Consider the following 26,836-nt stretch of genomic DNA (forward strand, 5'->3'; position numbering starts at 1 on the left):
TATATATATATATATATATATACACACACACACACACACACACACTACTATTTTCTAAGTTACCTGAAGAAGTTGTGACTAATAAAATGCAAACCATTTAAAAGTGTCATTCATAATACTTTAAATCATCACTCGTTGTTTTAGAAGTACAAATAGTGAATGTTTTTGATGTTCGAAAGGGTTTCTTAAAATTCAGGGTATTGGAAACTTTTTGTACTGTGGTAACAACTTGATTTCTGTAGTTTATCACTAATTAGTTAATGATATATAACAACATATGGCTAGTAATAGGAAGCATTGTTAAAGCATTGCTGTTTTGCAGTTGTACCAGAAGAATTGTGCACTGAAAAATCGGTCTGTTACTTAGTGGCTTTAACTACATTTTCTATACATGCAGTGGTATTTATAGATTTTTCTTTGGCTAGACTGTGAAGTTTTTTAGGGGAAGAGAATAGATCTCAGCTTTGTATTTCTAGGAAGAAGAGCAAAGAGTGTTATGCTGAAATGAGTGAATGAATGACTAAAAAAAGTGTGTGCAGTTAGGCTTTTGAAGTCAAAGAGTCGTAAAAATTAGCTTTTACTATTCTTTCTTTTGATACGGAGACGTCCCTCATCTGTGAGGAGCAAAGGAGGATTTCCTTTAGTCTTAAACCATCGGAAAGGGCTTTTATGGACTAGGTCATGAAATTTCGAAGAGCCAGCATTGAAAAACTTCTGCAGGGTATATGAGTAATGGTCTCGAAGGCTCTAAGTATGTAGGTCAAACTCGATTGAACTCTTGTTATTTCCGGGAGTGGCCTCAGTTTCTGTCTGGACCGTTCGTTGTTTTTTCTCTAGGTCTTTTCTGTAACATTCTCTAGAACTTTACTCCTCCCAAAGTGTGGTCACCAGAGCAGGAGAGTACTAGTAGTTGTGGGAGCCTTTTAGAAATGCAGTCTCAGGCTTCGCTCGAGGTCCACTGAAGCAGAATGTTTATTTTAATGACATTTCCAGAAAATCCATAGGTTCCTTGCAGTTTGAACACAAAAGGATCCTTGAATACTTTTGTTGAAGCCAGTGTGTTTTTTTAAAATGCCTCATCAAATGAGTAAAACAATTTTCATCTACTCTTACTGTACTGTTAATTTAGATTTTGTGAAGAATGATAAAAATCGTTCACTGTTGTAGTGAATCTTGAGATTTTAAAGCAGGGGTTGTGTAACTCTAGAGAGAGGGAGAGGGGGAGGAACACTTTCAGGATATTTTACCACAGGAACAGAAAGAGATTGGGAATTTTGATGTACGGTGTGGACTTGGTAGGAGGTGGGGCAGAAAAGCTGGTGATTTACTGATAGGACAGGACACTTAAAAATACTTCCATTCTGTAAGTAGAAGTCCACGGAGGGCGAGGCTATCAAGCACAGAGGGTCAGCAGCGCCCTTTACTGCTTTTGTTGACTGTCGACGTTCTCAAGATCGGCCTAGGAGAGGGAAGAGGGCTTTTGTTTGCTCTGGAGGGGACGGTTTGGATCTTACAGAACTCAGAAGGTCAGGGGAATAACTTTAGGGATTAATAAGCATTTCCCGTAAAAGTTTCTTCGCCCCCTTTTATTTCCTTATCTTCGATCTGACTTCTCCGGTGTCCTTAGCCCCCACTTTCAGTGAGTCACCGATAGCGGTTCTTAGCCCAGCATGTCTCTTCCCAGCCAGGCCGTAATTAGCTTCGTTCCCACTTCGGTTCCCTTGAGTTCACATCCTGGAGAATCACCAGCGATTCTCAAACGGGGGCAGTTTTGTGCCCCTGCTCCCAGGGAACACTGGAGATCTTTCTGGGTTGTCACGGTTGGGCCTGTGGGGCCACTGGCTTCCAGAGGCGAGAGGCCGGGGACGCTGCCGAAACGTGCTGCGGTGCCCAGGGCGGCCTCCACGGCCGCCAGCCCCGTCGGTGAGCGGGGGGCTGAGCAACCCTCGCCCGGATTGCCGCCACAGTCCCCCGTGGGTGTGGGTCTGCCCGTTGCCGGTGTAATGTTCCATCGGAAGCTTTCACGAGTTCCCGTTGCCCATGGAATGAAGTCTGAAGTCCTTCGGACAGGATAGGAACGGGTTTTTTCTTATTGCTTTGAAACCTCACCTTTTGCTCTTGGAGGTTGGTTGGCCCACTGCTCTCCTGGTAGACTTAATACTTGCGGTTTGCCCTTGACACCACAGTGCCTGTATGCGTCTATGCGTCTACGCGTCTAGCACACCTTTCTTCTGGCCTACAGTGGCGCGCCCTCCCTCTCCCTCTCCCCATCCCCCTCCCTGTCTGGGTCCACTTAACTTCTTCTTCAGAACTGCTCAGGCTTTTGCCTTCTCTGTGAACCCGTTGTCTCTGCCCTGTTGGTACCTTATTTATTATATATGCATTTATTATATCACAGTCAGTGTGTTCCGTTTGCATGACTTTTTACCTACCACATTATATCCTCTTTGAGGGAAAGGTTTGTGTTTTATTCATCATTGTATTCCAAGTATTTAGAACAGGTCCTGATACAAAAAGATCTCTTAGATGTTTAGTTGGAAATGCGTGTTCTTCAAGGGATATATGATAGTCAAGATAATTTGGGAATTAGTTTACAGATGAGATTTTACTCTAATTTATGTCCTGTGCAGTGAGACTTCTACGTGTGGTCTTTTCGCCTCCCCCTCGTGCTTTCTATGGCTGCCATCCCTTTTCAGATGTCATTTTGTCGTCTTTTGCTTCTCATGATAATTTAAATGGTACTGATACCGTAAGTCTTTTCATTCAGTGTCACATAGAAGGTTTTACTTTCAGGTTAAGTTTTAATCTCTTGCTACTTATTGGAGAAACTTAAATCCGTAATGGCACATTTTTGGGGATCACTTCTATTCAAGAGGGAAGGGTGTTAGGGTAATTACAGGTCTTTGAGGGTTGGGGTGGGTAGAGAGGTGATGGATTCCTCTTCGGAAAAATAAGAAACAGAAGGAGACCTGTTGGGAAGGGAGAATGCTACGTTGGATTTATTTAAATACTTTTTTTCTATGTTGCTTAGTGCACCGGTATAAGGAAATAAATTGCACCAATTGTAATAACCAGCTCAAAAGCAAGTCTGAATTTGAAATACGTGCCCGGAATTTAGGTGCCTTGTGTAAATCCTATCTGATAGGTTGTGATTTTGTTTAAATAAATATTTTTTGATGTGTTGAACTTTTCTGATAATTAGGATTATCTTTAGGCCAGACATTTTCCAAAATAGAAGTTTTAAGTTAGTGAAAGCTTAATTAAGGTGATAGTATTTTTGCTGCATATCAAAGCCTTACAGTTGTGAGCTGTGTTACTAGAAATAAGTTCCTTTAAAATTCTTTCGTTTATAATATTGTTCTGATGAGTACATTTTTATTTTCATCCACAGAAGTTGCTTGTGATGTAGACACAAAGGGTAATTGAATTGGTGTGAGATTGCATAGAGGTGGAAATGTGTCAGCCTCATGAAACACTTACCACTGCTATAGTTATTGGGTTGGTAGGTAGTTTAGTTGTCTTTCTTATGCAAGTTTACTTTTTTCCCCTTAAATCAAAGACCACTGGCAAAGGCCCATCTCTGTAGTTAGAATCTAATTTGCATAGAATAATTCCCATAGGCGTTATTTGCAAGGTTACTTTGAAATTTAGAAATCAAGTGTTTTCTTCAAATTGGTTGTCTCTACTAGCCAAAATTATATGTTATGTATTTGTCTGGCCATGACACTTTTTCTGAAGAAAGTTAATTGTAACTATTTGCTTCAGCAGACTTATGACAGAACAGTGAGTAAACATAGATTTTCTTCTTTCAGGCTTAAATCAGTCACCTTCCCTAAGAATATACCAGCATTCCTTAAAGGGAAAAATATATATACAAAAAAAATTATACACACACACACACACACACACACACACACACACAAATTCCCTTGAGATGTAATTTAGTGCAAATTTAGAGGTAAGATGGTGACAACTACCATTAACTTTCATGTATAAAAAAGCCCCGCCAACTACTATTAAGATTGTTTGCTAACTTTATGACAATGTCTGCCAATGAATTTATGCTTTTATTGGACAAGCTATTCAGTTATCAGTCTGTTCACATTACTGGTATTTATAAGTCCCATGAAATGTGTATATTTTTTAAAAAATTTTTGAGATGATTTCATTGAGTACCTTAAGTTGAATGCCCACTTCAGACATAATGACTTGTACTTTAACCTGCATAGAATTTTAAAAATTAAAAAAATCAATTCAAAACAAATCTATTTCTTAGGAATTAGCTGCTGCTTTGAAGTGGGGGCAATTCCTCAGTAGGAAATAAGGTAGCAAAATTGGGGAGCAGAAAAAGATAAGAGTTTGGAGAATATTTTTACCTATATTTTGTGCCCTTGAAGCATTTCTTCATATTGCAGTGAGAATAGGTAAGTGCCAGTGGAAAATATTGTGTAGAACATTTAACTTTGCTGGTAATTTCTATTCATTAAAATTGGGTAAAATGGGATTCTAATGTATATCTCTACAACAGTTGTTGCTTTATATCATATTGTTGTTCAGCCTGTTAGGACTGTGGGTTATTTTGGAGGTGTGTATTGGGGGTGGGGGTGGGAAATGGTGGGTGGTGATAGGGACGTTAGAGGGAGTATCTTAGAAATTTTGCTTGTTTCCTATTCCACCATTCCTGCTGTCCTCTATATGTTAGTTATGTTAGTTATGTTAGTTTAGATTAGTGTGGGGGATGTTAGGAGTGGCCTGGTTTCTTTCCTTCTTTTTCCTAGCCAAGGAAGTATCGCCTGGGGATGCTGGAGGAGAGGCTAGTTCCGATGGGATCAAAGGCACGAAAAGCAAAGAACCCTATTGGCTGCCTTGCTGACAGGTGTAAATCAGGAGTACCCATCAATATGGTTTGGTGGAACAGAGTCACAGAAAACAATTTACAGGTAAAAATAATTTTATTAGACATTTTTTGAAAGTGAATATCTTGGCTGCTTTCTGTGTCTGTGTGGGTGGTGGGTGTGAAGGTCGGATGGCTTAGTTGATATCCTTAGGTGATTTTTTTTTTTTTTTTTTTTTTTTTTTTTTAAATCGAAGTAAGTTTAGTGGCCCGTTAACCAATTCAATGATTTTCTGTGGTGGCTTTTGAGCTTTCTCTGCTTGCAGTATATTTTCCTATTCTTTTATTAAATTTAGTTTTTCCCTTTTGGATTTTGTTAAGTTACGAGTTCAAATTATATTTCATACACAGTTATTCAGGGTACTATATTCAAAAGTCGTTATAAAATTTATCATAGAAATCTCATTTATTTGCAATCTCAATAACAGGAAGCTTCATATGTTGTCTTTCTGTACATTTTTTACTACTAAATAAAACTTGTGTGTAAATAGACTTGTTACGTGTTGGTTTTAAAACCAGCTTCGACAGTATGTTGTCATAGAGTTGTGGCAGGCACATTTCAGTCTTATCATTGCTGAATAATGAAAATGGATTTTATCACAAAGGTTAGCTTTTCAGTAAGATTCTGAAGTACCAGGGGAAAGGTTTGAATTATATTCAATTGTAATTTGGATAATAATGATTATATTCTCCTTTAATGACACCGGTAATGGTATAATACAGACCTGTTAATCAGAACTGCAGTCTAGGTGGAAGTCGAATATCCTTCTCCCCAAACTTTCAGAATACTTGGGTATTTTTAATGCATTGCTAGCCCAGAGGCGGTAAACCCACATACATACACCGCATGCACAAAACATACAACAAAGTTAACAACTTGGTTTTATTTCTGTCACCACTTTGTGTTATGAAGGGGTTCCACGATACTTTGGTCTGTTCGGTATTAATACCACAGCGATATCTATATTCCCTTGGGCATAGAAATAAACAAGTTACTACAAAAATATTGCGAAACATAGCATTTGCCCCAAGTGAAGTTTTCATAGTATTTCCTAAAGGTAAGGAAAAGTTTTGGGGGTTGGGGAGGGTCCCCAGGATAATATCCTCAAAATTTCCTTGGAGAGTTTTGAATATGGCAATAATGAATAGCAGTACAGTTCGTTGAATTTTTATCTTTGAGATTGGTAGGAGAGAGATTTGATGTTGACGGTTAGAATTATTTTTCAGTTTTAAAAAGAAAGTCTGAAAATAAATTGCACCCTAACTAGACAAGAAGAGAGACGAGTGGAGGTGCAGTTGGCGTGCGGGCTGTGGGGCGTGACACTGGTTGTGCACGGGCAGAGCCACTCGGCCTCTTCACAATATGCCCGTCTTATCCCAGTGACTGTCTCGAGGTACCTCTTTCGAGCACAGCTCGAAACACCGTTAGGTTGCTATAAGAGCGTATGCTAGAATTATGCTTTCTGTTTGGTTAAAACGGGTTATAATAGACAAACCTTTCAATGTGCAAAAGATTGGTGTTCTCTGAATCTCACATTTCAAATACTACTGTTGTTTTATGCTGCAGATAGTTCTTTTCCTTTAAGGACATGAGGAATGCCTTATTAGCTTGGTCTAACATCGGAAGGACGGTACCTCCTCCCCGTATCAGTGACACGTTGAAGTACTAAAAAAATACCCACTTAGGGGCGCCTGGGTGGCTCAGTTGGTTAAGCGTCCGACTTCAGCTCAGGTCACGATCTCACGGTCCGTGAGTTCGAGCCCCGCGTCGGGCTCTGGGCTGATGGCTCAGGGCCTGGAGCCTGCTTCCGATTCTGTGTCTCCCTCTCTCTCTGCCCCTCCCTCGTTCATGCTCTGTCTCTCTCTGTCTCAAAAATAAATAAACGTTAAAAAAAAAAAAATACCCACTTAGTGTCCATTACTGTATCTGTGGATTCCTACATTTGGGCACCTGGTGGTGTTTATGCAGGGCAAGGAGCATGTCAGCCTCTTTTCTTTTCTTTTCCTTTCTTTTTTTTTGGGGGGGTGGTGGTGGTTATCTTTTTGTTGTGTGAAGAAAACTAATTCATGTAAATCCATTCTTTTACCATTTTTGTTTTAGTTTTATATGATGCTTTTTAACATTTTCTATTTGTTCACATAAAAAATTTTACTCAAAAAATGCGTAGCCAGATACGTTAATCTTTCCTGTTTCCTTTCCTTTAAATCTTAGGTCTTCTCAATCCTACGGTCAGAGAAATACTAATTTATATTTCATTTTAGTAGTTATAGCTGTTGTTTCTTAAATGCTTACCTTGTGCCAGACACTGTGGTGAGCTCTTTACATAAATCATCCCTTTTGGTGTTCCTCACAGTTTAGGACGCAAATGTTATTGTTAAATGAAGAAACATCTTCAGAGAAGCTAAGTAACATTAAGGTTAAATAGTAGCCAGTAGAGAAGCGGGCGTTTTCACCCATGTTTGTCCGACTTTAAAAATCTCTTTCCCTCTCTCTGATATACCCTCTAATGTATTAGAGCTGTGATTGATTTAATGATCTAGCTAGTTAACTGAACTTCTGAGGAGGAACTTTGTTTTAGGTGAGAGTGCATCCATAGACTGTGCATACTGGACGTGGACTGTGGCCTCTGCGTAACTGCAGTATTTGTAAAGTTAGTCCTTTTTCCTCACCTTTCCATCCGATTCTTAGTGACAGTTACTTTTCTTTCTGGATCTGGAAACACCTTTACATTGATTTCTTGGTCTTAACCTAACACCTCTAGAAGTTTTTCAATTTCTGAAAACAAAAGGTAACAACAAAAACCTTGAGTCAAAAACAGCAACAGAAACTTTCTCTGAAGTCTGAAGGTTTCCACCTGAATCATTCCTAATTGCATTTATTCTCTTCAGTGTTGCATTTCTTTCAAGAGCTCTATGATCCCCCATCTTTTAGCACTTAGCAATCTTTTTATTTCTTTTTCACCAAGAGTCTCATGATATGAGAGAGCCTGTTTACCAAACCCACGACTTTTGTAAAACAGTGATTCATGCTTTCATTCTAATACATTCATACAAAAAAAAAAAAAAGATGTATAAATACAAAACATGCTCGTCAGAGAATCAACGATACTGTTTTCCTTAGGTTTTTTTGTAGCTTGGTGGAGGCTAAATTTATTTTACATGTGGCTCTTTTGACGTACATCAGGTCTCTGTACTATGTTTGTGGAGTTTCCACTTGAGGACCTTTAGAATAGCTTCTGTTCTTTTCTCTGATGTCTTTACCACCCATTTATTCCTTCAGTATCTGCAACTTGGCATTTTACAAGTTTCACTGAAATTGCTCTTGTACAATGTCAGAGATCTTAATTACCAAATACAGCATTTGATCCAGCACTTAGAACCGCTGGCCACCTCTCTGTTTTTGAAACTCTTTCCTCTTTGCAGTCTTGACTCGTTTCACCTGTGGCTCCTTGTGAGCTCCTTTTCTTGGCTCGCTTGTTTTTTGCTTTCCCTTGTACGCTTAAAATTCTTAAAATTTTATTTCTATTAGAACCATCTACTGAGTTCAAGATCCAGATTTTTTGTGCTTTCTATCTTTGCATGTAGATACGTATCCCATTATCACTGCAAATTTGGCATGTCTAAAACTCGGTGCATTTTTCTCTTCTCCAAATCTGTGGATCCTTTTGTGGTTCTTCTTTTTTTTATTTTTTATTTTTATTTTGCTTCAGCATATGAAATTTATTGTCAAATTGGTTTCCATACAACACCCAGTGTTCATCCCAAAAGATGCCCTCCTCAGTATGTGGTTTTTCTTTAGTAAATGACTTCCTCATCTTCCCAGTCACTGAGGCAACATGTGTTGACTTCTTCCCGGTCATCTCACATTCTGCCATTTGATATAAGAAGGGAACTACTGAAGTTTGGCTATCCATTAACTGACAGATAATACATTGGACAATGTATTTGCCATCATATTAAGGCTGTTCTACAGTAATGACATATCATCCCCAATTGACAAATAATGGAAGTTGCAATTTAGAAAAACCTTACTTTTTTTTTTTAAAGGTTTTATTATTTTTTTTTTTAAGTAGTCTCTACACCCAACATGAGGCTCGAACTCACAACCCAGAGACCAAGAGTCACACACTCTACCAACTGAGCCAGCCAGGCACCCCCCAAAATTTTGTTGTTAATAAGTGATAGAGCTAGGATTCCTAGCTCAAGTCTATTTAATTGTAAATCTGAGGTTTTTCTACGATGTTGTCTGCCTGTAGTCTGTATTCTTTAAAATTCTACAGTATCTTCTTCTTTCCTTTTTTAACACTACTGACATAGTTTATATAAACCCTAAGTGTATCTTCTGAATAATTTTTCTCAAATCCCTTCAGGATCTGTTCTACTTATCTAGGGCTATCTCTCTTTAACCATCCACACTTCCTAAATTCTAACCATTTTGAATCTTTCATACCTCATATAACATGAAATATGTTGTCACTTCTCTGTATCTTTGTATTTTGTGCTATTATTAACCGAATCTGAAAAACAAACAAAAAATCTTTCCTCCTTTTCCCTTCGAGAGTTAACTCAAATACTACCTTCTCTGTGAATGCTTGCTTAAACACCTCAAAGAAATTTTTTTTTTTTTTTTTTTTTTTTTTTTTACTGTTTCTATAATACTTGGTGTTAAGACTTACCTCATTCTGTTTTATATTAAGTTTCTCTATCTGTTTGCCTTTTCTCACTGGACTGTAAATATTTTGAGTCTGAGCATGTATTTGCTACTATTTTTGTACCATTAATGTATTTTGTCTCAAAATGTTACTGTTTAATTTCCTTTTATTAGGTAATGTATGCAGTTTTGTGGTATTCTAATACTTTTATATCTTTAAAAAATTTGATCATGGGTTTTCTGGGCTATATGGCCACCATGTTTTACTTTAATGATCACAACTGATTTAGAACAGAGGATGGTGATTTCTTTTGAAATGTTAGAGGATCTTCTATTTTTTTTATTTTATTTTATTTTTGTAATTTTTTTTTTTTTATGTTTATTTAGTTTTGAGAGAGACAGAGACAGAATACGAGTGGGTTGGGGCAGAGAGAGAGGGAGGCACAGAATCTGAAGCATGCTCCAGGCTCCGAGCTGTCCGCACAGAGCCCGACGCGGGGCTCGGACTCACGGACCGTGAGATCATGACCTGAGCCAAAGTCTGACGCTCAACCGACAGAGCCACCTGGGCGCCCTGAGGATCTTCTATTTTTTTTAAAGTGCAAAAGTTTAACATTGTCCACGTATTCTTGATACTTTTCAATCTCCTGAGCCTGGCAGTAGTCTTAATTACTTCTTGACACTGTTGTGAAGTTACAGGGCTTCTCCATGTTGTACTTTTCCCACCATCTTCGCCCGGACACCCAAGCAGATGGCGGATGGAAGGTTACTGGAGACTCCACACCAGGAGTACTTTATTTTACCTGAGTGTGAATTCTCTTTTATCTTTTCTTAGCCTTTGCCTGCGATGATTACCCATTTCTCTGTCTGACAAAAGCTGTATGTGAATTTCACATTTTTTTCTTAGAACAGTGATTCTCTAGTTCAGATACTGTTGTTTAGGATTGAAATATTCTGTCACCTACCTTACAGAATTACGAGGATTCAAATTTCCAAGCCCATGGTGGATATTAAATAAATTTCCATTTCTACAGTTGCACCTTATCACTTCTAAACTTTGTCTTTGTTTATATTTATTTAGGGTGCTGTCAGTTACATTCAGATGTGTGTGGCTCTGTGCGTGTGTGTGTGTGTGTGTGTGTGTGTGTGTGTGTGTAATGAGGCAGTGACATTAATTGTCTTTTAGAGGCTCACATTTTAACCAATACTCTTGAATATTTTTAAAAATTAGTTTAAAAATGCTTTTTTTTTGGAAGGGATAACAGTGTGCTCCCATCTTTCCCATAAGAATGAGGTGTCGGGGCTCCTGGGTGGCTCAGTCCATTGAGCGTCTGACTTCTCCTTGGGTCATGATCTCGTGGTTCGTGAGTTTGAACCCCACATCGGGTTCGCTGCTGTCAGCGTGGAGCTCACTTCTGATCCTCTGTCCCCCTTTCTCTTTGCCCCTCCCCTGCTTGTGCTGGCTCTCATTCAAAAATAAACAAACATTAAAAACAAAAGAATTAGGGGTCAACTTGAATAAAAGAAGGGGAAGTGCATGATTTTGTAAACTTCTCAAGGTGTCACTGGTTAAGATTTACTTAAAAGTAATGACATGTTAAATAAAATCATATTCATTTTGTCTCAATATGGATCATAAATTATTAGTGTTACTGTTGTTTTAGCTTACCCCCGAAGTGATATAAATGGTTGAGAACGGTTGGACTGTTGGGTGTATTAGGGAGATTCATACTTGTCAACACCACTTTTGATGGCATTTGCCCCCCTTGTGGTCTGATTAAATGGCATTTCTTGTAGGAAGTATTTAAGTAGAAGAATGCTCACATTAAAATCTTTTGGCCCACAAATCCTCCTGTGAATTCTAGTTGCTTGTTACTGGTGCTTTTAAGATCCCAGCGAGGTTTTGGAAACTCACTGGATATACTTCAGGCTTTAGCTTCTTGCTGAGTTTTAGCGTTATTTCAGGTGATTTCCAGACTTTAGGCCCTAGGAGATGGAATCGTTTGGGCTTTAGATGGAATGGGTGGGAATTTTATGAGGTTGAGGCTTAAACCTGTCTCTACTCAGGGCTCCTCAGTACTTGGAAGAGTTCTAGAACTGTGGTGCAGCTCAAACGGCATTAGCATGTACATACTGCTTTCTGACCTCAGATCTACTTCTTTTCTCCTATAGCTGCTGTTCCAAACCGTTAACACTCTGCTCACACCTACTCACCCCTTCTCTGTTACTTTTGAGTAAGTGACTTGTGTTGTTCAGAGGAGGGAAAAAGAGAGAATGAATTGTCTCATGTGGCAGCTTTTGACCTGTATACGGCATTTTCATTCATGCCCTTCCTGTTTTTCTTCCTGTGTCAGACAAACAGGTGTTCTTCTATTATATGCTTCAGAGCCTATCTTTATTCCCTCTAACAATGTCTTCTATTATTTATCCCTTTTCAGTTGTAGACAGTCTCTCCCTCGACAGTGATTTCTTCCTGATAGTTTGTGAACATGCCATGTTTAAGTTTCTTTTGCTCTGGGACCCCAAGGGTAAGGAATGCTACGTGAGGACATGTTCTGGGGTCAACATGTTTGAGAAACTGCAAAACAATTTGAGAAGTGCTTCCTGCTTATTGTTGCTACTTTTTTTTTTTTTTAACTGTTAATTCATCCCTCAATCCCCAGTGTTTTGCTGTTCACTTTCATGACTCTGTTGAAACTCTTTTTGATAAGGTTACCAGAAGTATCAGTTTTTGCTTGATCTCTCTCTGCTCCATTTGACATTGTTGACCGTTCCTCTTTCTTTGAAACTTTTGTTCTCTTCGCTCTTTGACTGTTCTTTCGTAGTCTCTCTTGGGGACCTCTTGTCTGTGGTCCTGGCCTCAGGAACTCTCCCAAGCTCTTGTCCTTGACTCTCTTCTCATTTACCTCGCACAGCGCCCCTTGGGGATCTCAGCACATCTTCATGACTTCAGCTACTCCCTACTCATAGTTGACTTCCAGGTATATATTTTTTTATCCTCTCTGTCCTCTACACTCACCGTAAGCACTAGCTTCTTCAGAACATCTTCATCTATACGGCATAGGACTATGGAAATTCGTTATGTCTAAAATGAGTATCACATCTTTTCCTTTAAACCTGTTCACACACATCTGGACACACTCATTCACAACTCTGTGCTGTCTTGGTTATTGATGTCACCCAGTTGTCTAACTTACGAGTTTTCTTGCCTCTTCCGTCTTCCTTATCTGTCATATCATTTGGCCAACGAGGGTTCATTGATTGGGCTACTTTGAAATTTTCTAGACACTTTTTTTTTTTTTAAGTTTATTTGTTTTGAGAGAGAGAGAGAGAGAGAGAATGAATGAATGAATGAATGAATGAATATGAATCCCAAGCAGGTGCTGTTGGTATGGAGCTCAACGTGGGGCTCAATCCCATGAACCGTGAGATCATGACCTGAGCCAAAATCAGGAGTCAGATGCCCAACTGACTTGCCACTAATTCAGGAAATTGCCTGAAATAGTCTTCACTGTTAACATCACTGAGTTATAATTTAGGTCCTTCATTTCTTACCTGGACACTTACTATTATAGATTAACATTATCTGCTTTCCTGCTTCTGGTCTTAACTTTCAAACCACTGCCTAACTGATTATTTGATCTTGTTTCTTATCTTTGTCATCTGTTTTTTGTCATTAGAATAAAATCCAGATCTTTCGGGAATGTATCCAAGCTGTACCTATTGATTTCTCTCCTGATTACTGCTGTAGACCTACTCAACTATTGAATACCATGCTCTTTCTGCCTCTGCCTTAGAACATTGTCTTTGAACATTGCTTTGATTGCTGTGTCTTTTTCTCTGTCTTGACTCTGCAAACTTGTCTTTTAGGATTCATTTCAAGCATATCATCTTTTGACCTAATTAGTCAGCGTGAAGCATTTGTTCACTTTTCCCTAGCACTTACATCGTTCTAATTAAGGGATGTATAACCTGTCCTAAAGGCACACTGTAGATGCTTCTACTTAATATTGATATGTGGGTGTTCTGAACGTCTGGGATTGTGGAGTTGGGTTCAGTGTACATTCTGTACCTGTGAAATGCCATTCTGTGAGCCTCTAGACCATAGTGCCTGTGTTTTCTATGTTTTTCTTCTCCACAGTGCCTAGCACATTGCCTAATACGGTATCTTCTATGTATTAGCTGTTGAAATAATTGAATGGATGAACCCGGATTAGTGATTGGTGATTCATAGTATTTGGCCTGATGTTAGTCCTGAAATTTAATGCTTTGTGCATTGTCTTAAGTTTTTTTGGTAGGGTTTCATGACAAAAAATACCATTATAGAAAAATGTTTGAAAAATCTTAACATATGTTGAATCTGGTGATTGAGTATGACAGGGTTCTTGGTTAGAGAAAATGCCTCTAAGTAAATTTCTCTTACTATATAATGTGGCAAATAAGTTTTAGTATTATATATGTATGGATAGAAGCTGTACATAGATATAGAAAACAGTTATGGCTATACAGTAATTCTTGACTCTGTGGAATGCTGTGATGGTCTTGTTTTCCTGGACTACTCATTAACTGACCTGATAGGTCTTCTTCTCTTTTTAGGGAGGGTGATTTTTTTGTTTTTAAGCTTTCTTGAGATGATTGACACATAAATGAGAGTAGTGCTGAGAATGAGCTAGGTAATAACGCCTCTGTGACCATTGATGATTACCACTCCTGGGGGACTTTGACATACAACAAACAGGTTTCAAGTGGAAGAGGAGCGGTTCATCTGTTTTTGTTTGAAAATGTCTTCCATCCACCGTACGCCGATTTTGCTTTTCTGTGCACATTGATTCTGTTGGTATCGACTGAAATATCGCATACCGTGTGAATGCTTGTGTATCGTCGTGCCGTTCGGTGGCGATGATAACTCTAAGCAAAGGGAACTGTGCAAGTGGCTCTATGATGAATAAATCTTAAACTTTTCTGTAACTTTTTTGTAAAACATATATACTTATGGGAAAAAAAATCAGATACCATAGAGAAGTACAAAGAAGGAAGCCAAAATGTCTCCGCTTTCCTCACCATCCGGAGGTAAGAGCTCCCTTGACATTTTAGTGAACACGTTTACCATCCTTTGTATGCCTGTGCACACGCACACGTACACGTCTTCCTTCGTTCCCCTTCCTCTGAGACAGAAGCACACCATTTTGCAGAAATAGTTACTTAGTATAATTGCTGATTTGTAGCCTGATTTGTATTTTATTTTTACTCTGGGGGCCTGTTTCCATGGCAAATAAAAATAAATCAATTCACATGATTTTTATGGCGACATGCTATTGTAGGTACCAAATTCCACATAACTGAATGCCTACTGATAGATATTTTAGTTACTTCCTTTTTAAAAACAATCATAAATTGAAACATTACATGCAAAACTTATGCGTACAGAAATTATGTGCCCATACTTGATTTTCTCCTTAGCTTTAGTTCCTAGGTTTCAGAGTACTAAGGCATGCTTATTTTTCAGTTTGATACATATTGTCAGACTGTTCTCAAGGATAGTGTTTAGGTTGGGGCGCCTGGGTGGTTCAGTCGGTGGAGCGTCCCACTTCGGCTCTGGTCATGATTTTATGGCTCGTGAGTTTGAGCCTGCGTCGGGCTCTGTGCTGACAGCTCGGAGCCTGAAGCCTGCTTCAGATTCTTTGTCTCCCTCTATTTCTCTGCCCCTTCCCCACTGGCTTGCTCGTTCTCTCTCTGTCTCTCTGTCTCTCTCTCAAAAATAAATAAACATTAAAAAAAATTTTTTTTTAAATAAAAAAAAAAAGAATGGTGTTTAGGGTATTACCTATTTATGATGTACTTTGTAAAGGATAAACTAATGAGTATCTTTGAAAATTTACATTCCCATTGTTTCAAGATGTATAGAATTACTTTTGCTGAGCTTCTGAAACGTTTTATTAAACTCTATCTTAGTACAAACCTTATTACTAATTGATTTTCATTTCGTAGCTTCTGACGTATTGATGTTACTTCACTCTAAAGATAGTCAAATTATAAATAGGAGAACTTCTGTTTATTTATCTATTAAAAAAATTTTTTTTGAGAACTTCTGTTTAAAACAACACTGGAGTACATCTCTTGGAAGCATTAGTAATCAACTTTCTTCCACAGTTTTCACCAATTTGATTCTGGTTTATTTAGAAAATCACATTTCCTCTATTGGGATGTTTACCAGTTTGCTTCAGAAAAGTTTGAAATTGAGATACTAGACTAATTTCACAATAGTAGTAATATTTTAGATGTTAATTGTTAACTTATAGGATGAAACCTTGCTGGTCTTGAGCAGGTCAGCTGAAATTAAGTATATTTTGATAATAAATATAAATGTAAATATAAATTGACCATATTTGGATGTGCTTGAAATAAGGGGAAATAACAACCCATTAAATTAAAAAAGTCTTACAGAAATGTGAACTTGGAGGCTCTAGTTAGCTATTTGACTTCTCCTTTCCACCTCCCCCCTCCCCCCCTTCCTCTTTATCCTGTATGACTTATGAACACTGAAGACTGGTAAAAATAGCTCTGAATAGGGCTTTTCTTTGTGCCTGTGGGTCTCATCTTTTTATGCCTTTTTACACACAATTTATCAAGGCAAAATACTTGCTAATTCCTGCCTTTCTTCCTCATTATCAGCATCCCTTCTTTTACCTTTCCAAGTAATTCACCTCTGCCAGGAAAACCACACCCCTTGGGCATAAATCTTTGGAATTAGTCCCAACTAGGCTCTTTTGTTAAGTCCAAATAGGGAACAATAATAGTGAAGATGGGAGATTGGAGTAGGTTTTAGAAAAAGTAGATAAGGCTAAGATTAACATCAACTTTTTATCTCCTGTTTGTTTTTTTTTTAATTAATTCTGTCAAGAACAGTGGAGACTTGACCTGTTCACTCTAAATGGATTTCATCAGTAAACACATTAAGCAAAACTTCCATTCTCTTCCTTTCTTCCTGCTTTCCCTTCCTCTTTTTCCTCCTCTTCCTTTTCTTTTTCTCTGCTTTTCTCTTTTATTCTCTTTTATCCTGGCTGAAAAGTAAAAGATGGATTAGAGGTGAGCAAGACTGGAGTTTAGTTGGTCAATAAGGATGATGTTGCAGTAAACCTGAGAAGAGATGACAGTGGTGTAGAGGAGGGCACTGATGGTGACACGGGTAGAAATAGTTGAATTTGAGAAATATTTAGAATGTAGAATAGATGTCATGATTTTGATGCTTCAGAAGTATCTGCAGTATCAAAAGGATAGGTGTGGCATAATTTATCTGTTTGGGAAAGAAACGATACAGACAGCGCAACAAAACTTGAAAACCAAGTTAATAGGGCATCTTGGTCCTAGGCTGTCACCATCTAGAGCTGTGAGAACTTAAATTTCTGTTGTTTAAGCCACTCATGTATGGTATTTTGTTATGACTCTAGCAGACCAAGATAGTTGGTGGTAAGTTAAACACATGTATTATAAAACCTAAGGCAACCACTAGAAGAACAGAGAGTTACAGCTAGTAAGTGGAGAGAAGCAATAAAATGAAAACTCAAAAGTCGGTTAATCCCAAAAGAAGGCAGAAAAAAGAAAAGGGGAACAAAGAACAAATAGAACAAATTAAAAAAAGGGTAGCAAGAGGGTAGCTAGGTTTAATAATCACATTAAACGTAAATAGCCTAAATGTCCCAAGAAGAAGGCAGAGATTTCCGGGTTGGATTTAAAAAAACAAGATCCGACTATTTGAAGCTGACAAAAAACCTACGTTAGACATAAAGACAAACATATGTTTAAAATTATACCAGGCACTAGTCAGAAAAGACTAATGTGCATGTTTGTTACTAGTATTCTATACCATGTACATTATTGGACACTACAACAGGTAGTACAATTACAATTACAACAGTAATTATAGTAATAGTAATGTACGACTACATATTAGTGTATAGATTAGTAATGTATAGTATACTATAGTATACATTAGTGTATACTATATAGAGTATAGTAACTCTATAGTATAGTATACTATAGTATACATTAGTGTATACTATATAGAGTATAGTAATACAGTTGGCCCTTGAACTACATGGGGGTTGGGGTAGTAACCCTCCATGCATTTGAAAATGCATGTGTAGCTTTTGACTCCCCCAAAGTGTAATGACTAGTAGCTTAGTGTTGACTGGAAGCCATACCGATAACATAAACATTTGCATGGTATATGTATGATATACTGTATTCTTACAGTAAAGTAAGCTTGAGGAAAGAAAATAATAAAATCATAAGAGAAAACACATTTTACAGGTCCCGTATTGAAAAAATCTATGTGTAAGTGGACCTGCACAGTTCAAACCTATGTTGTTCAAGAGTCAGCTGTATATATAGTATAGTGATGTATGGGGTACATACAATATAGCTGGGATAGCTATACTCCTATCAGACAAAGTAGATTTCAGAGCCGAGAATATTATCAGGAGCAAAGAGAGTTGTTAGATAAAGGGACAGTTCATTAAGAGCATGGATGTACCACTCTTAAATGTTTATGTACCTAATAAAAAGAGGGTTAAAATATGAGACCAAGACTAATAGAGTTGAAAGGAGAAGTAGACAAACAGTGATAGCGATTTCAGTACTCTGAGTATTAGAAGAAAGACAAAATCAGTAAGGATATGGGAGATTTGAATAGCTCTGTCAGTTTGACGTTCATGGAACACTCTGCCCACGCACAGCCAAATACATATTCTTCTTAAGTGCACATAGAACATTGACTAAGACCAATTCTGGGTCACGGAACGAGTCTCCATAAGTTTAAAAGGATTCAGGTCATACAAATGTGTTCTCTGACCACAATGGCATTAAAAGAGAAATCAGTAACAAAGATTTTTGGAGAATCTCTAAGTATTTGGAAACTGAACAGCACACTTCTAAATTATTCATGGAGCAAAGAAGAAATAGGGGAAGTAGCAAGTTCAGTACAACTTTGTAATAGCACAGCTACTTTGTAATTTTCATTTTGAAGTTAATGACAATGAAGCCATGTTAAAAGTTGTGGGATGCTGCTAACACACTAATGAGGTAGATTTTTAGCATTAAATGCCTAGAGTAGACAAGAAAAGTTCCTAGGTCAATGACTTCAGCTTCTACTCTAAGAAACTAGAGAAAGAAGAACAAATTCAGCCCAAATTGGTCTCCCTCAAAGGTAAGTTCATGTCCTAATCCCTGCCTGGAACTTGTGAATTCTACTTGATTTAGAAGAAGAGTCTTTTGCAGGTATAATTAAGTTAAGGATTTGGCGATACCGTCTTGAATTATTTAAGTGGGCCCTGAACAGTGGCAGGTCCGTCCTGGTTAAGACGAGGCAGAGGGAGATTGCACACGGGAGAAGGGGATGTGAGGACCGGGGCAGAAACAGGGGACGTGGTACAAGCCAAGGAATGCCAAAGAGTGCCGGCAGTTGCCAGAAGCTAGGAGAGAAGCATGGAATGGATTCTGCTCCCGTGCATCTGGAGGGGAGCACCAGCAGCTTGCTTTTAAACTTCTGGCTTCCAAGAAGTGGAAGAAAATGCATTTCTGGGGTTTTAAGCCATCAAGTTTGTGGTAATTTGTTACGGTAGCCGCAGGAAACTGGTGCATACGCACTAGCAACAAATAATATAAAGTGAAAGTTTCAAAATTAGGTAATTTATGATAGTGTCAGAAATACAAAATGTGGTTTGATCTGACAGAGAGTCTGAGGAACTGTACGTTAAAAACTTTGAAACTCTCCTGAGAGGAATTAAAGAAGACCTAAATAAATGGAGACGTATAACATGTTCATGGATCTGAAGACTCATTATTGTTAAGATGCAAGATGTTGATTCTTACCAAATTGATCTATAGATTCAGTATACTGTCAATTAGAATTCAGCAGGGTATTTAATGTTTTTTTAACGTTTATTCATTTTTTGAGAGACAGAGACAGAGCCTGAGTGGGGGAGGGGCAGAGAGAGAGGGAGACACAGAATCCCAAGCAAGATCCAGGTTTCAGGCTGGTAGCACAGAGCCCGATGCGGGGCTCAGACTCACCAACTGTGAGACCGTGACCTGAGCCTAAGTCGGATGCTCGACTGAGCCACCCAGGCGCCCCTCGGCAGGCTATTTAATAGTAATTGATAAGTTTAGCCTAATACTCATGTAAACATTCAAAGAACCAATCCAAACTAAAAAAGAAAAAAAAAAAAGGCAGAAAGATGCGAGACGTACACTATCCGACTTCAAGAATTACTGTAAAGCTGTAGTCATCAAGATGATGTGCTTTGGACATGAAGATAGATGGGCATCAGTGGAGCACAATCAAGTCCAGAAATTAACTTGCTAATAAATAGTTGATTTTCAACAAAGTAGCAAAGGCTATTGAGCGGAGGAAGAAGAGTCTCTTTTAGCAAACAGCGCTAGAATAATTGAGTGTGTGCAAAAATATTAGACTCCTACCTCACGCTTCATAGAAATTGACTCAGTGAATCTTGGACCTAAATGTAAAACATGAAATCCTAAAACAGAAGAAAACAGAATATTTGTAACCTTTGTTGGGTTAGGCAGGTATTTCTTAGGTGTAACGACTTCGTCAACATTTAAGAACCACAGTTCTTTGAAAGCTGCTGTTAAGAGAATGGAAAGATCATAGACCTGGAGAAAATATTTGTATAACACATAGACCAAGGATGTCTATCCAGAACTGTCAAATTCCACAACAGAAAACAAATCAATAAAATGGTCAAATCATCAATAAAAATGGTCAAAAAGTGTGAACAGACATTTCACAGTAGAAGATACAGAGTGGCCATTAAGTAAGTCATTGGGGAATGCAAATTAAAACCACAATGAGATACATCTATTAAAATGTCTAAAATATAAAAATCTGACCAAAGCTCACGTTCACGAGTATGTAGAGCAACTTGATCTTTCCACAGAGTGCTGGTGGATATATTAAGATAGTAGCACTACTTTGTAAAACAGCTTACCAATTAAACAATTTTTTTTAATGTTTATTTATTTTTGAGAGAGAGAGACAGAGAGCGAGCAAGGGAAGGGCAAAGAGAGGGAGTCAGAATCTGAAGCAGGCTCCAGTCCCTGTGCTGTCAGCACAGAGCCTGATGTGGGGCTCGAACCCAAAGACCGCAAGATCATGACCTGAGCTGAAGTCGGTCGCTTAATGAACTGAGCCACCCAGGTGCCCAATAGCGTACCAGTTTTTTAAAAAGGTTATATATACACATACTGTGTGTCCAAGCCATTCACTAATGGGCACTTTCCCAAGAGTAATGAAATAGGTCTACACAACGACTTGTACCTGAGCGTTCTCTTTGTAGCTTTGTTTTTAATAGCCCCAAACTGGAAACCACCTTTGTCCATTGGATGAAAGGATAAACAAATTGTGGTGTATGGATATTATGAAATATTAGCAGTAAAAAAGGAATGAAATATTGGTGGGGTCAGTAACATGGATGAATCTTAATGTTGCCAAGTGAAAGAAGCTCGCAAAAAAACCTGCATGTATATGTATGTAAGATTCATTCATATTAAATTCTAGAAAAGGTAGATTAATCTATAGTGACAGAAAGCTGATCTGTGGTTGCCTCGAGACCAAAGTAGGGGAGTAGAGAGGAATGGGAGGGAGGAATTCAAACGAAGTTTGTGGCAACATTTGGGCATCATGGATATATTCATTATCTTGATTTGGGTAATTGTTTCCTGGTTTCTGCCTGTGACCAGAGTTTCAAAGAGGTTATATTTTAAATATGTGCAGTTTAGGGGCACCTGGGTGGCTCAGTCGGTCAGTTAAGTGTCCTGACTCTTGATTTTGGCTCAGGTTGTGATCTCACATCGCTCGTTAACAGTGCATAGCCTGCTTGGGATTCTCTCCTCTGTTTCTGTCTCTCTCTGTCTCTGTCTCTGTCTCTGTCTGTGCCCTGCCCCACTTGTGCGTGCTTGTCTCTCAAAATAAATAAACTTAAGAAAATGTGCACTGTGTTTATATGTCAGTTATATCTAAATAAAACTGTTAAGAAAAAGGTCATGTTTCGTTTAGAAAGTAGAAAGATTACTGATAAAAACTTAAGCCATTAGACAAGTAAAGCAAATTGAGTTCATTATAAGGAATGTATCATGGAAGGTATTTTATGGGTTTTTATGGGTTTATTATGTAATTTTTAAAAATCCGACCAATATTCAGGAACAGTAGTGGTTTCTTATCATACATCATACCACTTTAGGGTAACTTTCTTACAGACCTTTTTGACATATTTGCAGTGAAACAGTATGTAAGAGTTTGTGCTCTATTTTCATTTAATATAATCTTCCTGTTTTTCTACCACATTTTAAAAACCTATTTTAATGGTGGCACTTGTCATTTTGTTTTGCACTATTTATTAAATTAGTCCCTTAATTTATGGGACTAATTTATTGTGGTCTTAAGTAAGTGTTCTGTTTATAGTGGAGTCCAGCAGAGTCTTAAAAATCTGAATTTTACTTTAAGATAGCAGTTTCCATGGAATCCTATAATAGTAGAAAAGCATAAAATTGTGTTGAACACGAATGAGCTATTGGGGCGCCTGGGTGGCTCAGTCGGTTAAGTGTCCAACTCTTGGTTTTGGCTTCAGGTCATGATCTCACCGTTCGTGGGTTCGGGCCCTGCCTCGGGTTCCATGCTGTCAGTGTGGAGCCTGCTTGGTATCCTCTCTCTCTACTCCTCCCCCTGCATGTGCTCTCTCCCTCTCTCTCCCTCTCTCTCTCAAAATAAATAAACTTAAAAAAACAAAAACAAAAACCCGAGTTAGAAACCTCATCAGAAAATTACTTCATTTGTGAAAAACCCTGTAAGTTAAGGAAGTACTCTATCATTTTGGTTGGGTGGGATGTCTACATTGAAATGTTAATTACTGTTTTATTTAAAATATAATAACAGGGCTGCCTGGGTGGCTCAGTTACGCCTCTTGATTTCTGCTCTGGTCATGATCTCAGGGTTTGTGAGCTTGAACCCTGTGTTGGGCTCTGCGCTAACAGAGGTGGGGAGTATGCTTGGGATTCGCTCTCACCCTTTCTCTACCCCCCCCCCCCCGAATTAAAAAAAAATTAAAAAATCTTTTAAAATAGTTACAACAGTGCTTTCGAAGCTAAAGGTTAGGGCTTGATTTAGTCTATTTTTGTTTAGAGAATACAGGTAGGGATTACAGGTAAATGTTGGGGGATGGTGTCAATTTATAAAAAGCACTTGGTTGTTTTTGGCATGAAAGTTGCAATACAAATTTAAGTATATGAGAACCTAAAACTCTATTTTTCTTGATAAATTCTCCCAAAGTCTTACTTGACTAAAAATTTTTTTCAAGTGTGCATTTAGAACTGTTTAAAGTTTGCTGAAAATCAGGGTTTAAAATATGAATAAAAATTAGAAATAAAATTATGAATATAAATATAATTATCTGTATATGAAAAAACAAAGTTGATACTACAGGAACATATTTGGATAGTTACGTAAGGATTATGTAAATCCTAGAGCAGGAGTAATAAAACTTTTTATTCTCTTTAGTGTTGTTGAAGTTAGAAAATTTTTACAACCCAAGTCCTTGAGTCTTTAGATGCAGCCTTCACCTCTTAAAGCTAAAAGAAACTGTTTATTTTCTGATGAACAGATATTTAATTTTAAGGTGATACTGGTTTTAGTTAACCAGTTTTGCCTTACTGTTGAGAAAATTATTTTTTTAAACATGTTCAAAGTGGGTTCCTGTGCTGTTTTGTCACTTTCTAAAACCCATCTTTATCCCTTAACCCCCCCCAAATTAAAGCCATTTCAAGAATCTGTCCTTTAATGGTAGTTAAGTAATTGCATCATAAAAAAGTATTCTCATTATTATTATAATTTTTAATTAATACTTGAAATATTTCTGATAGTTCTGAGAATTTACATTGTCTGTTAATAATAATAGCTCTATTCTCTTATTCCTAAACGTAGTGGGTTTTTTTGTGTTACACCTAAATCCTGTGTAATTGTTTTTTCTGCCATTTAAATCCGTTTACTTTTTCTCTAATCTCAAATACTCAGAGTTGAATAAAACCAACTCTCACCCCATCCACTCAAGGGAATTGCCTTGCCATCTTAAATCAGGAAAGAGAAAGGAGGGAAGATTTTAGATTTTTCTCTTCACTTCTTAATTAAAATTCACTGTGAGGTAGTTTTTTTTTGCCACTGTGACTGTTGAATCTCTGAAGGTTGCAGTTTAGTGTGTAAACTTTCATAGTTAACATTAATTTAAATAATTTCTATTATAATAGATTTGGAGGCTCTCTCATTTGTTACAATGACATTTTATATATGATTTGTTTGGGAACGGTGGAATGATTATTTCCATCCTTTTCTCCTTTGTAAGAAACCTTTCAAAGTCGGCTTTAAAATTAATTTAAAATAATTAATTGAATTTAAATTAATTTAGAGAAGCTCAGCTTTGAAATCAGGTAGTCTGTTATTCATAGTAAATATAAGGTCTAACTGACATGGAAAATGAGTAATACCTATTTCTCAGGAGTATGCCACTAAAAGTTTTTGTATACACATGTAATTTTCTTTGTCCGAATTTGCTGTCTCTTAGTAATCTTGTAGTCCTGATGTCTCCATCTCTTTTAGGCACTCTGGACTCTTTTACCAAGATACACTTTGCTTTTATCTTGACTCTTACCTTCTAAAATAGGTTTAAGATGAACTGAAACACATTGTTAGAGCTCTGAAGTGATCCTGTTAGTAGCCATGTGTTCCTTGTAACTAGGGATTAGTGTGTTAGTAAAATGCATGGGCTTCTTTTCTACCCCAGAAATTAAGGAATTGATCATACTTTTAAAGAACATGCCACTATTTTTGAAAACTTTAGACTTTGGAAGTTTTAAAAAATAAAAATAAATATATAAAAGTGGTAGAAGAGGAATTTTTTTTTTTCCCTTTGGAAAATATATTTTGCATCAGGCCTGATTCCTCCTCCTCCCCCTCCTCCTCCTCCTCCTCCTCTTCTTCCTCTTCTTCTTCCTTTGTTTTTTTTTTTCCTTCAGAATTTCATGTCTTAGATGTGGCAGTAAAGGAGGTTCATTTTTCAGTATGTTTTAATTAAACCCAGATTAACATTTTCTCTACATTTTATCACTTTAATGTTAGCTGGTATGTAACTGGTAAACTCTCATTTGTCTTAGAGTTTAAATTTAGGTCAGCCTATTGGCTGTAATCTTCCAAATCTAATCATTTGAACTCTAATTTATCAGGTTGAAGTGTCGTTCCTACTGAATAGGGAAGTTGTTCTTGGGGTATACAGGAATTAGTCCGTCGTCTTATTTTCTGCCTTCTGTGGGAATGCATTTTTACATTCTAATGACCAGTTCTAAAAGATTTTTAAGTGATTAAATGCTTTGCGTAATTAAATTCTCTAAGTAATTAAATTCATGATTCAGTGTGTTTTAAACTTAGTTTGTACGTACACATAAAATGTGGGCCGAAGTGTGAATTATACTAAATTATCTCCTTGGCTGACCCTTTTGAAAGCTGAATTCAGATGATATCATTAATGAATCTTTATTATGCTTAGGCATTTAGAATTGAAAATGGTCACCATCTCAGAAAAATATTTTGGATATTCATTTGTTCTTCATGGACAAGATAGAGACCGTTTGTGAATTTGATGTACAGTCTCATAATGTTCCAGTAGTTCTTAAAGCCAAACGTTACCATGCCATTGAATATCTAAAATGTTGCAGCATAGTACAACTGTGAAGAAAATTTTTTTCCATGTGATCTCACTGTAAAATATGCCTGTGATCTCACAGTAAAATATTTGAAATATAACAGAAGTTACATGTGATACTTGTAGGCATTGAAAGCATTGGAGCCTCTGGTACATTTTTCTTATATCTTGATTCTTCCCATATTTTCCTTGTTCTTAAATGTCTTTCTTGGCTTTACTCTGTCACTTAAATACATGGCACCGTATTATTGGGGAAATAGCTTAAGTACTTATGAAAAAGAAAATGATTAATTCTGGAATAAAGGCACTTTTGACCTTTATCCTGGTGGAAGTGGTTTAAAGATATTAACCTTGAAACTTGTTGCTCAGTTTTGAGGTAGTCTCAACCTCCCACTTCTCTAAAACGTGTTAGCATAGTTTGGTACGATGGGTATTTGACAATCAAGGCAAATTTTACGTTTTCTGGGGTTAAATTCTGCAACTGCAGTGATTAAAATCCTCAAATTTGATTAAAACGTTTCCTTCAAGAAATGCGGTTATACCACCCCAGAATGTGGAAATTAGAAATGCTGTAAGTCCTTTCAATAACATCTTTTACTCAGTAAATAAAGCACTGTGGAATAATGCCTAGTAGATTCAATGTCTTTTTTGGGCTTAAAGTGTGTTAACTTACTATATTTGATTTTTAAATAGACACCAAATCCTACTGCAAGCGAGTTTATTCCTAAAGGAGGATCAACCTCCAGGCTGAGTAACGTGTCCCAGTCAAATATGTCTGCCTTCTCTCAAGTTTTCTCTCACCCGTCCCTGGGAAGTCCTGCTGCTGCTGGCTTAGCACCAGGTAAGTTGAGTGACTATTTCCAGTGAGTTCCAGAGAACATATCCGTAAACACCATTTGCTATTAGTTAATCAGAACTGAAATTGTATGCTTGAATGGTTCACATTTGGACACATTATGGGTTTTGTGTTGTCAGTTTTGGTACCATAGATCAAATTTGTAGTTGAAAATTTTAAAGCAGAATTTAAATATGAACAAAAATTATATATGAGCATGTGTAAAAGCACACAAATTTAAAGGAGAAAATGGTTTCTTATACAAAAGATCTACTTGGACCATAGTATTTCCCTATTTTTTAAAGTCAGTAATAATGCTGTTTCATTCAAAAGCTTCTGTAAAAACATCAGAAATAGAATATTCATATGTATATATGCTTCAAAGTCTTAATTTTATAGGAAATTTCTAAAAAATAATTCTGTATCATTCTAAATGTAAGTTTAGATGTATTGCCTTTCCGGTGTTTGATTATAAATCTGTTGTAGTAGTTTCAAATTGGGTGAAGTGTAAACAGTAGTAGGAAAGAGATGCATCAGGGGTCATCGAGGTAGAGAAAGTCGTACTTTTTTTCCCCCGCATTTACCCATAATGGCAGAAGAATTTGAGCAAATGCATTTGTACACCGGGGGTCCTGAGGTGTGGTTCACAGTGACCCTTTGTGAACCATTTTCTTTGAAGTCCCCTCTTTCATTTT

At 37.4% G+C, this 26,836-nt stretch overlaps 1 protein-coding gene across 14 annotated transcripts in view; it reads left to right on the top strand.

Annotated features, from left to right (window-relative positions):
• PAN3 (poly(A) specific ribonuclease subunit PAN3) overlaps positions 1–26,836 on the top strand; it is a 131,209-nt gene that overhangs the window by 31,057 nt on the left and 73,316 nt on the right. For 10 of the 14 annotated variants that reach the window (XR_006218706.1, XR_006218711.1, XR_006218883.1 and 7 more), the window contains exons 5-7: positions 4,779–4,940; positions 12,461–12,526; positions 26,000–26,147. Coding sequence is in view for 11 of the 14 variants with exons in the window: in XM_042989421.1 (XP_042845355.1) it covers positions 4,779–4,940; positions 12,461–12,526; positions 26,000–26,147 (376 nt within the window). In the remaining 3 variants the exon portion in view is untranslated. The remainder of the gene's footprint in view (positions 1–4,778; positions 4,941–12,460; positions 12,527–25,999; positions 26,148–26,836) is intronic. The other 4 variants (XM_042989365.1, XM_042989467.1, XM_042989528.1 and 1 more) reach the window with 2 other exon arrangements.

This window comes from Panthera tigris, chromosome A1, assembly GCF_018350195.1.
Source record: "Panthera tigris isolate Pti1 chromosome A1, P.tigris_Pti1_mat1.1, whole genome shotgun sequence".
Classification (NCBI taxonomy): Eukaryota; Metazoa; Chordata; class Mammalia; order Carnivora; family Felidae; genus Panthera; species Panthera tigris.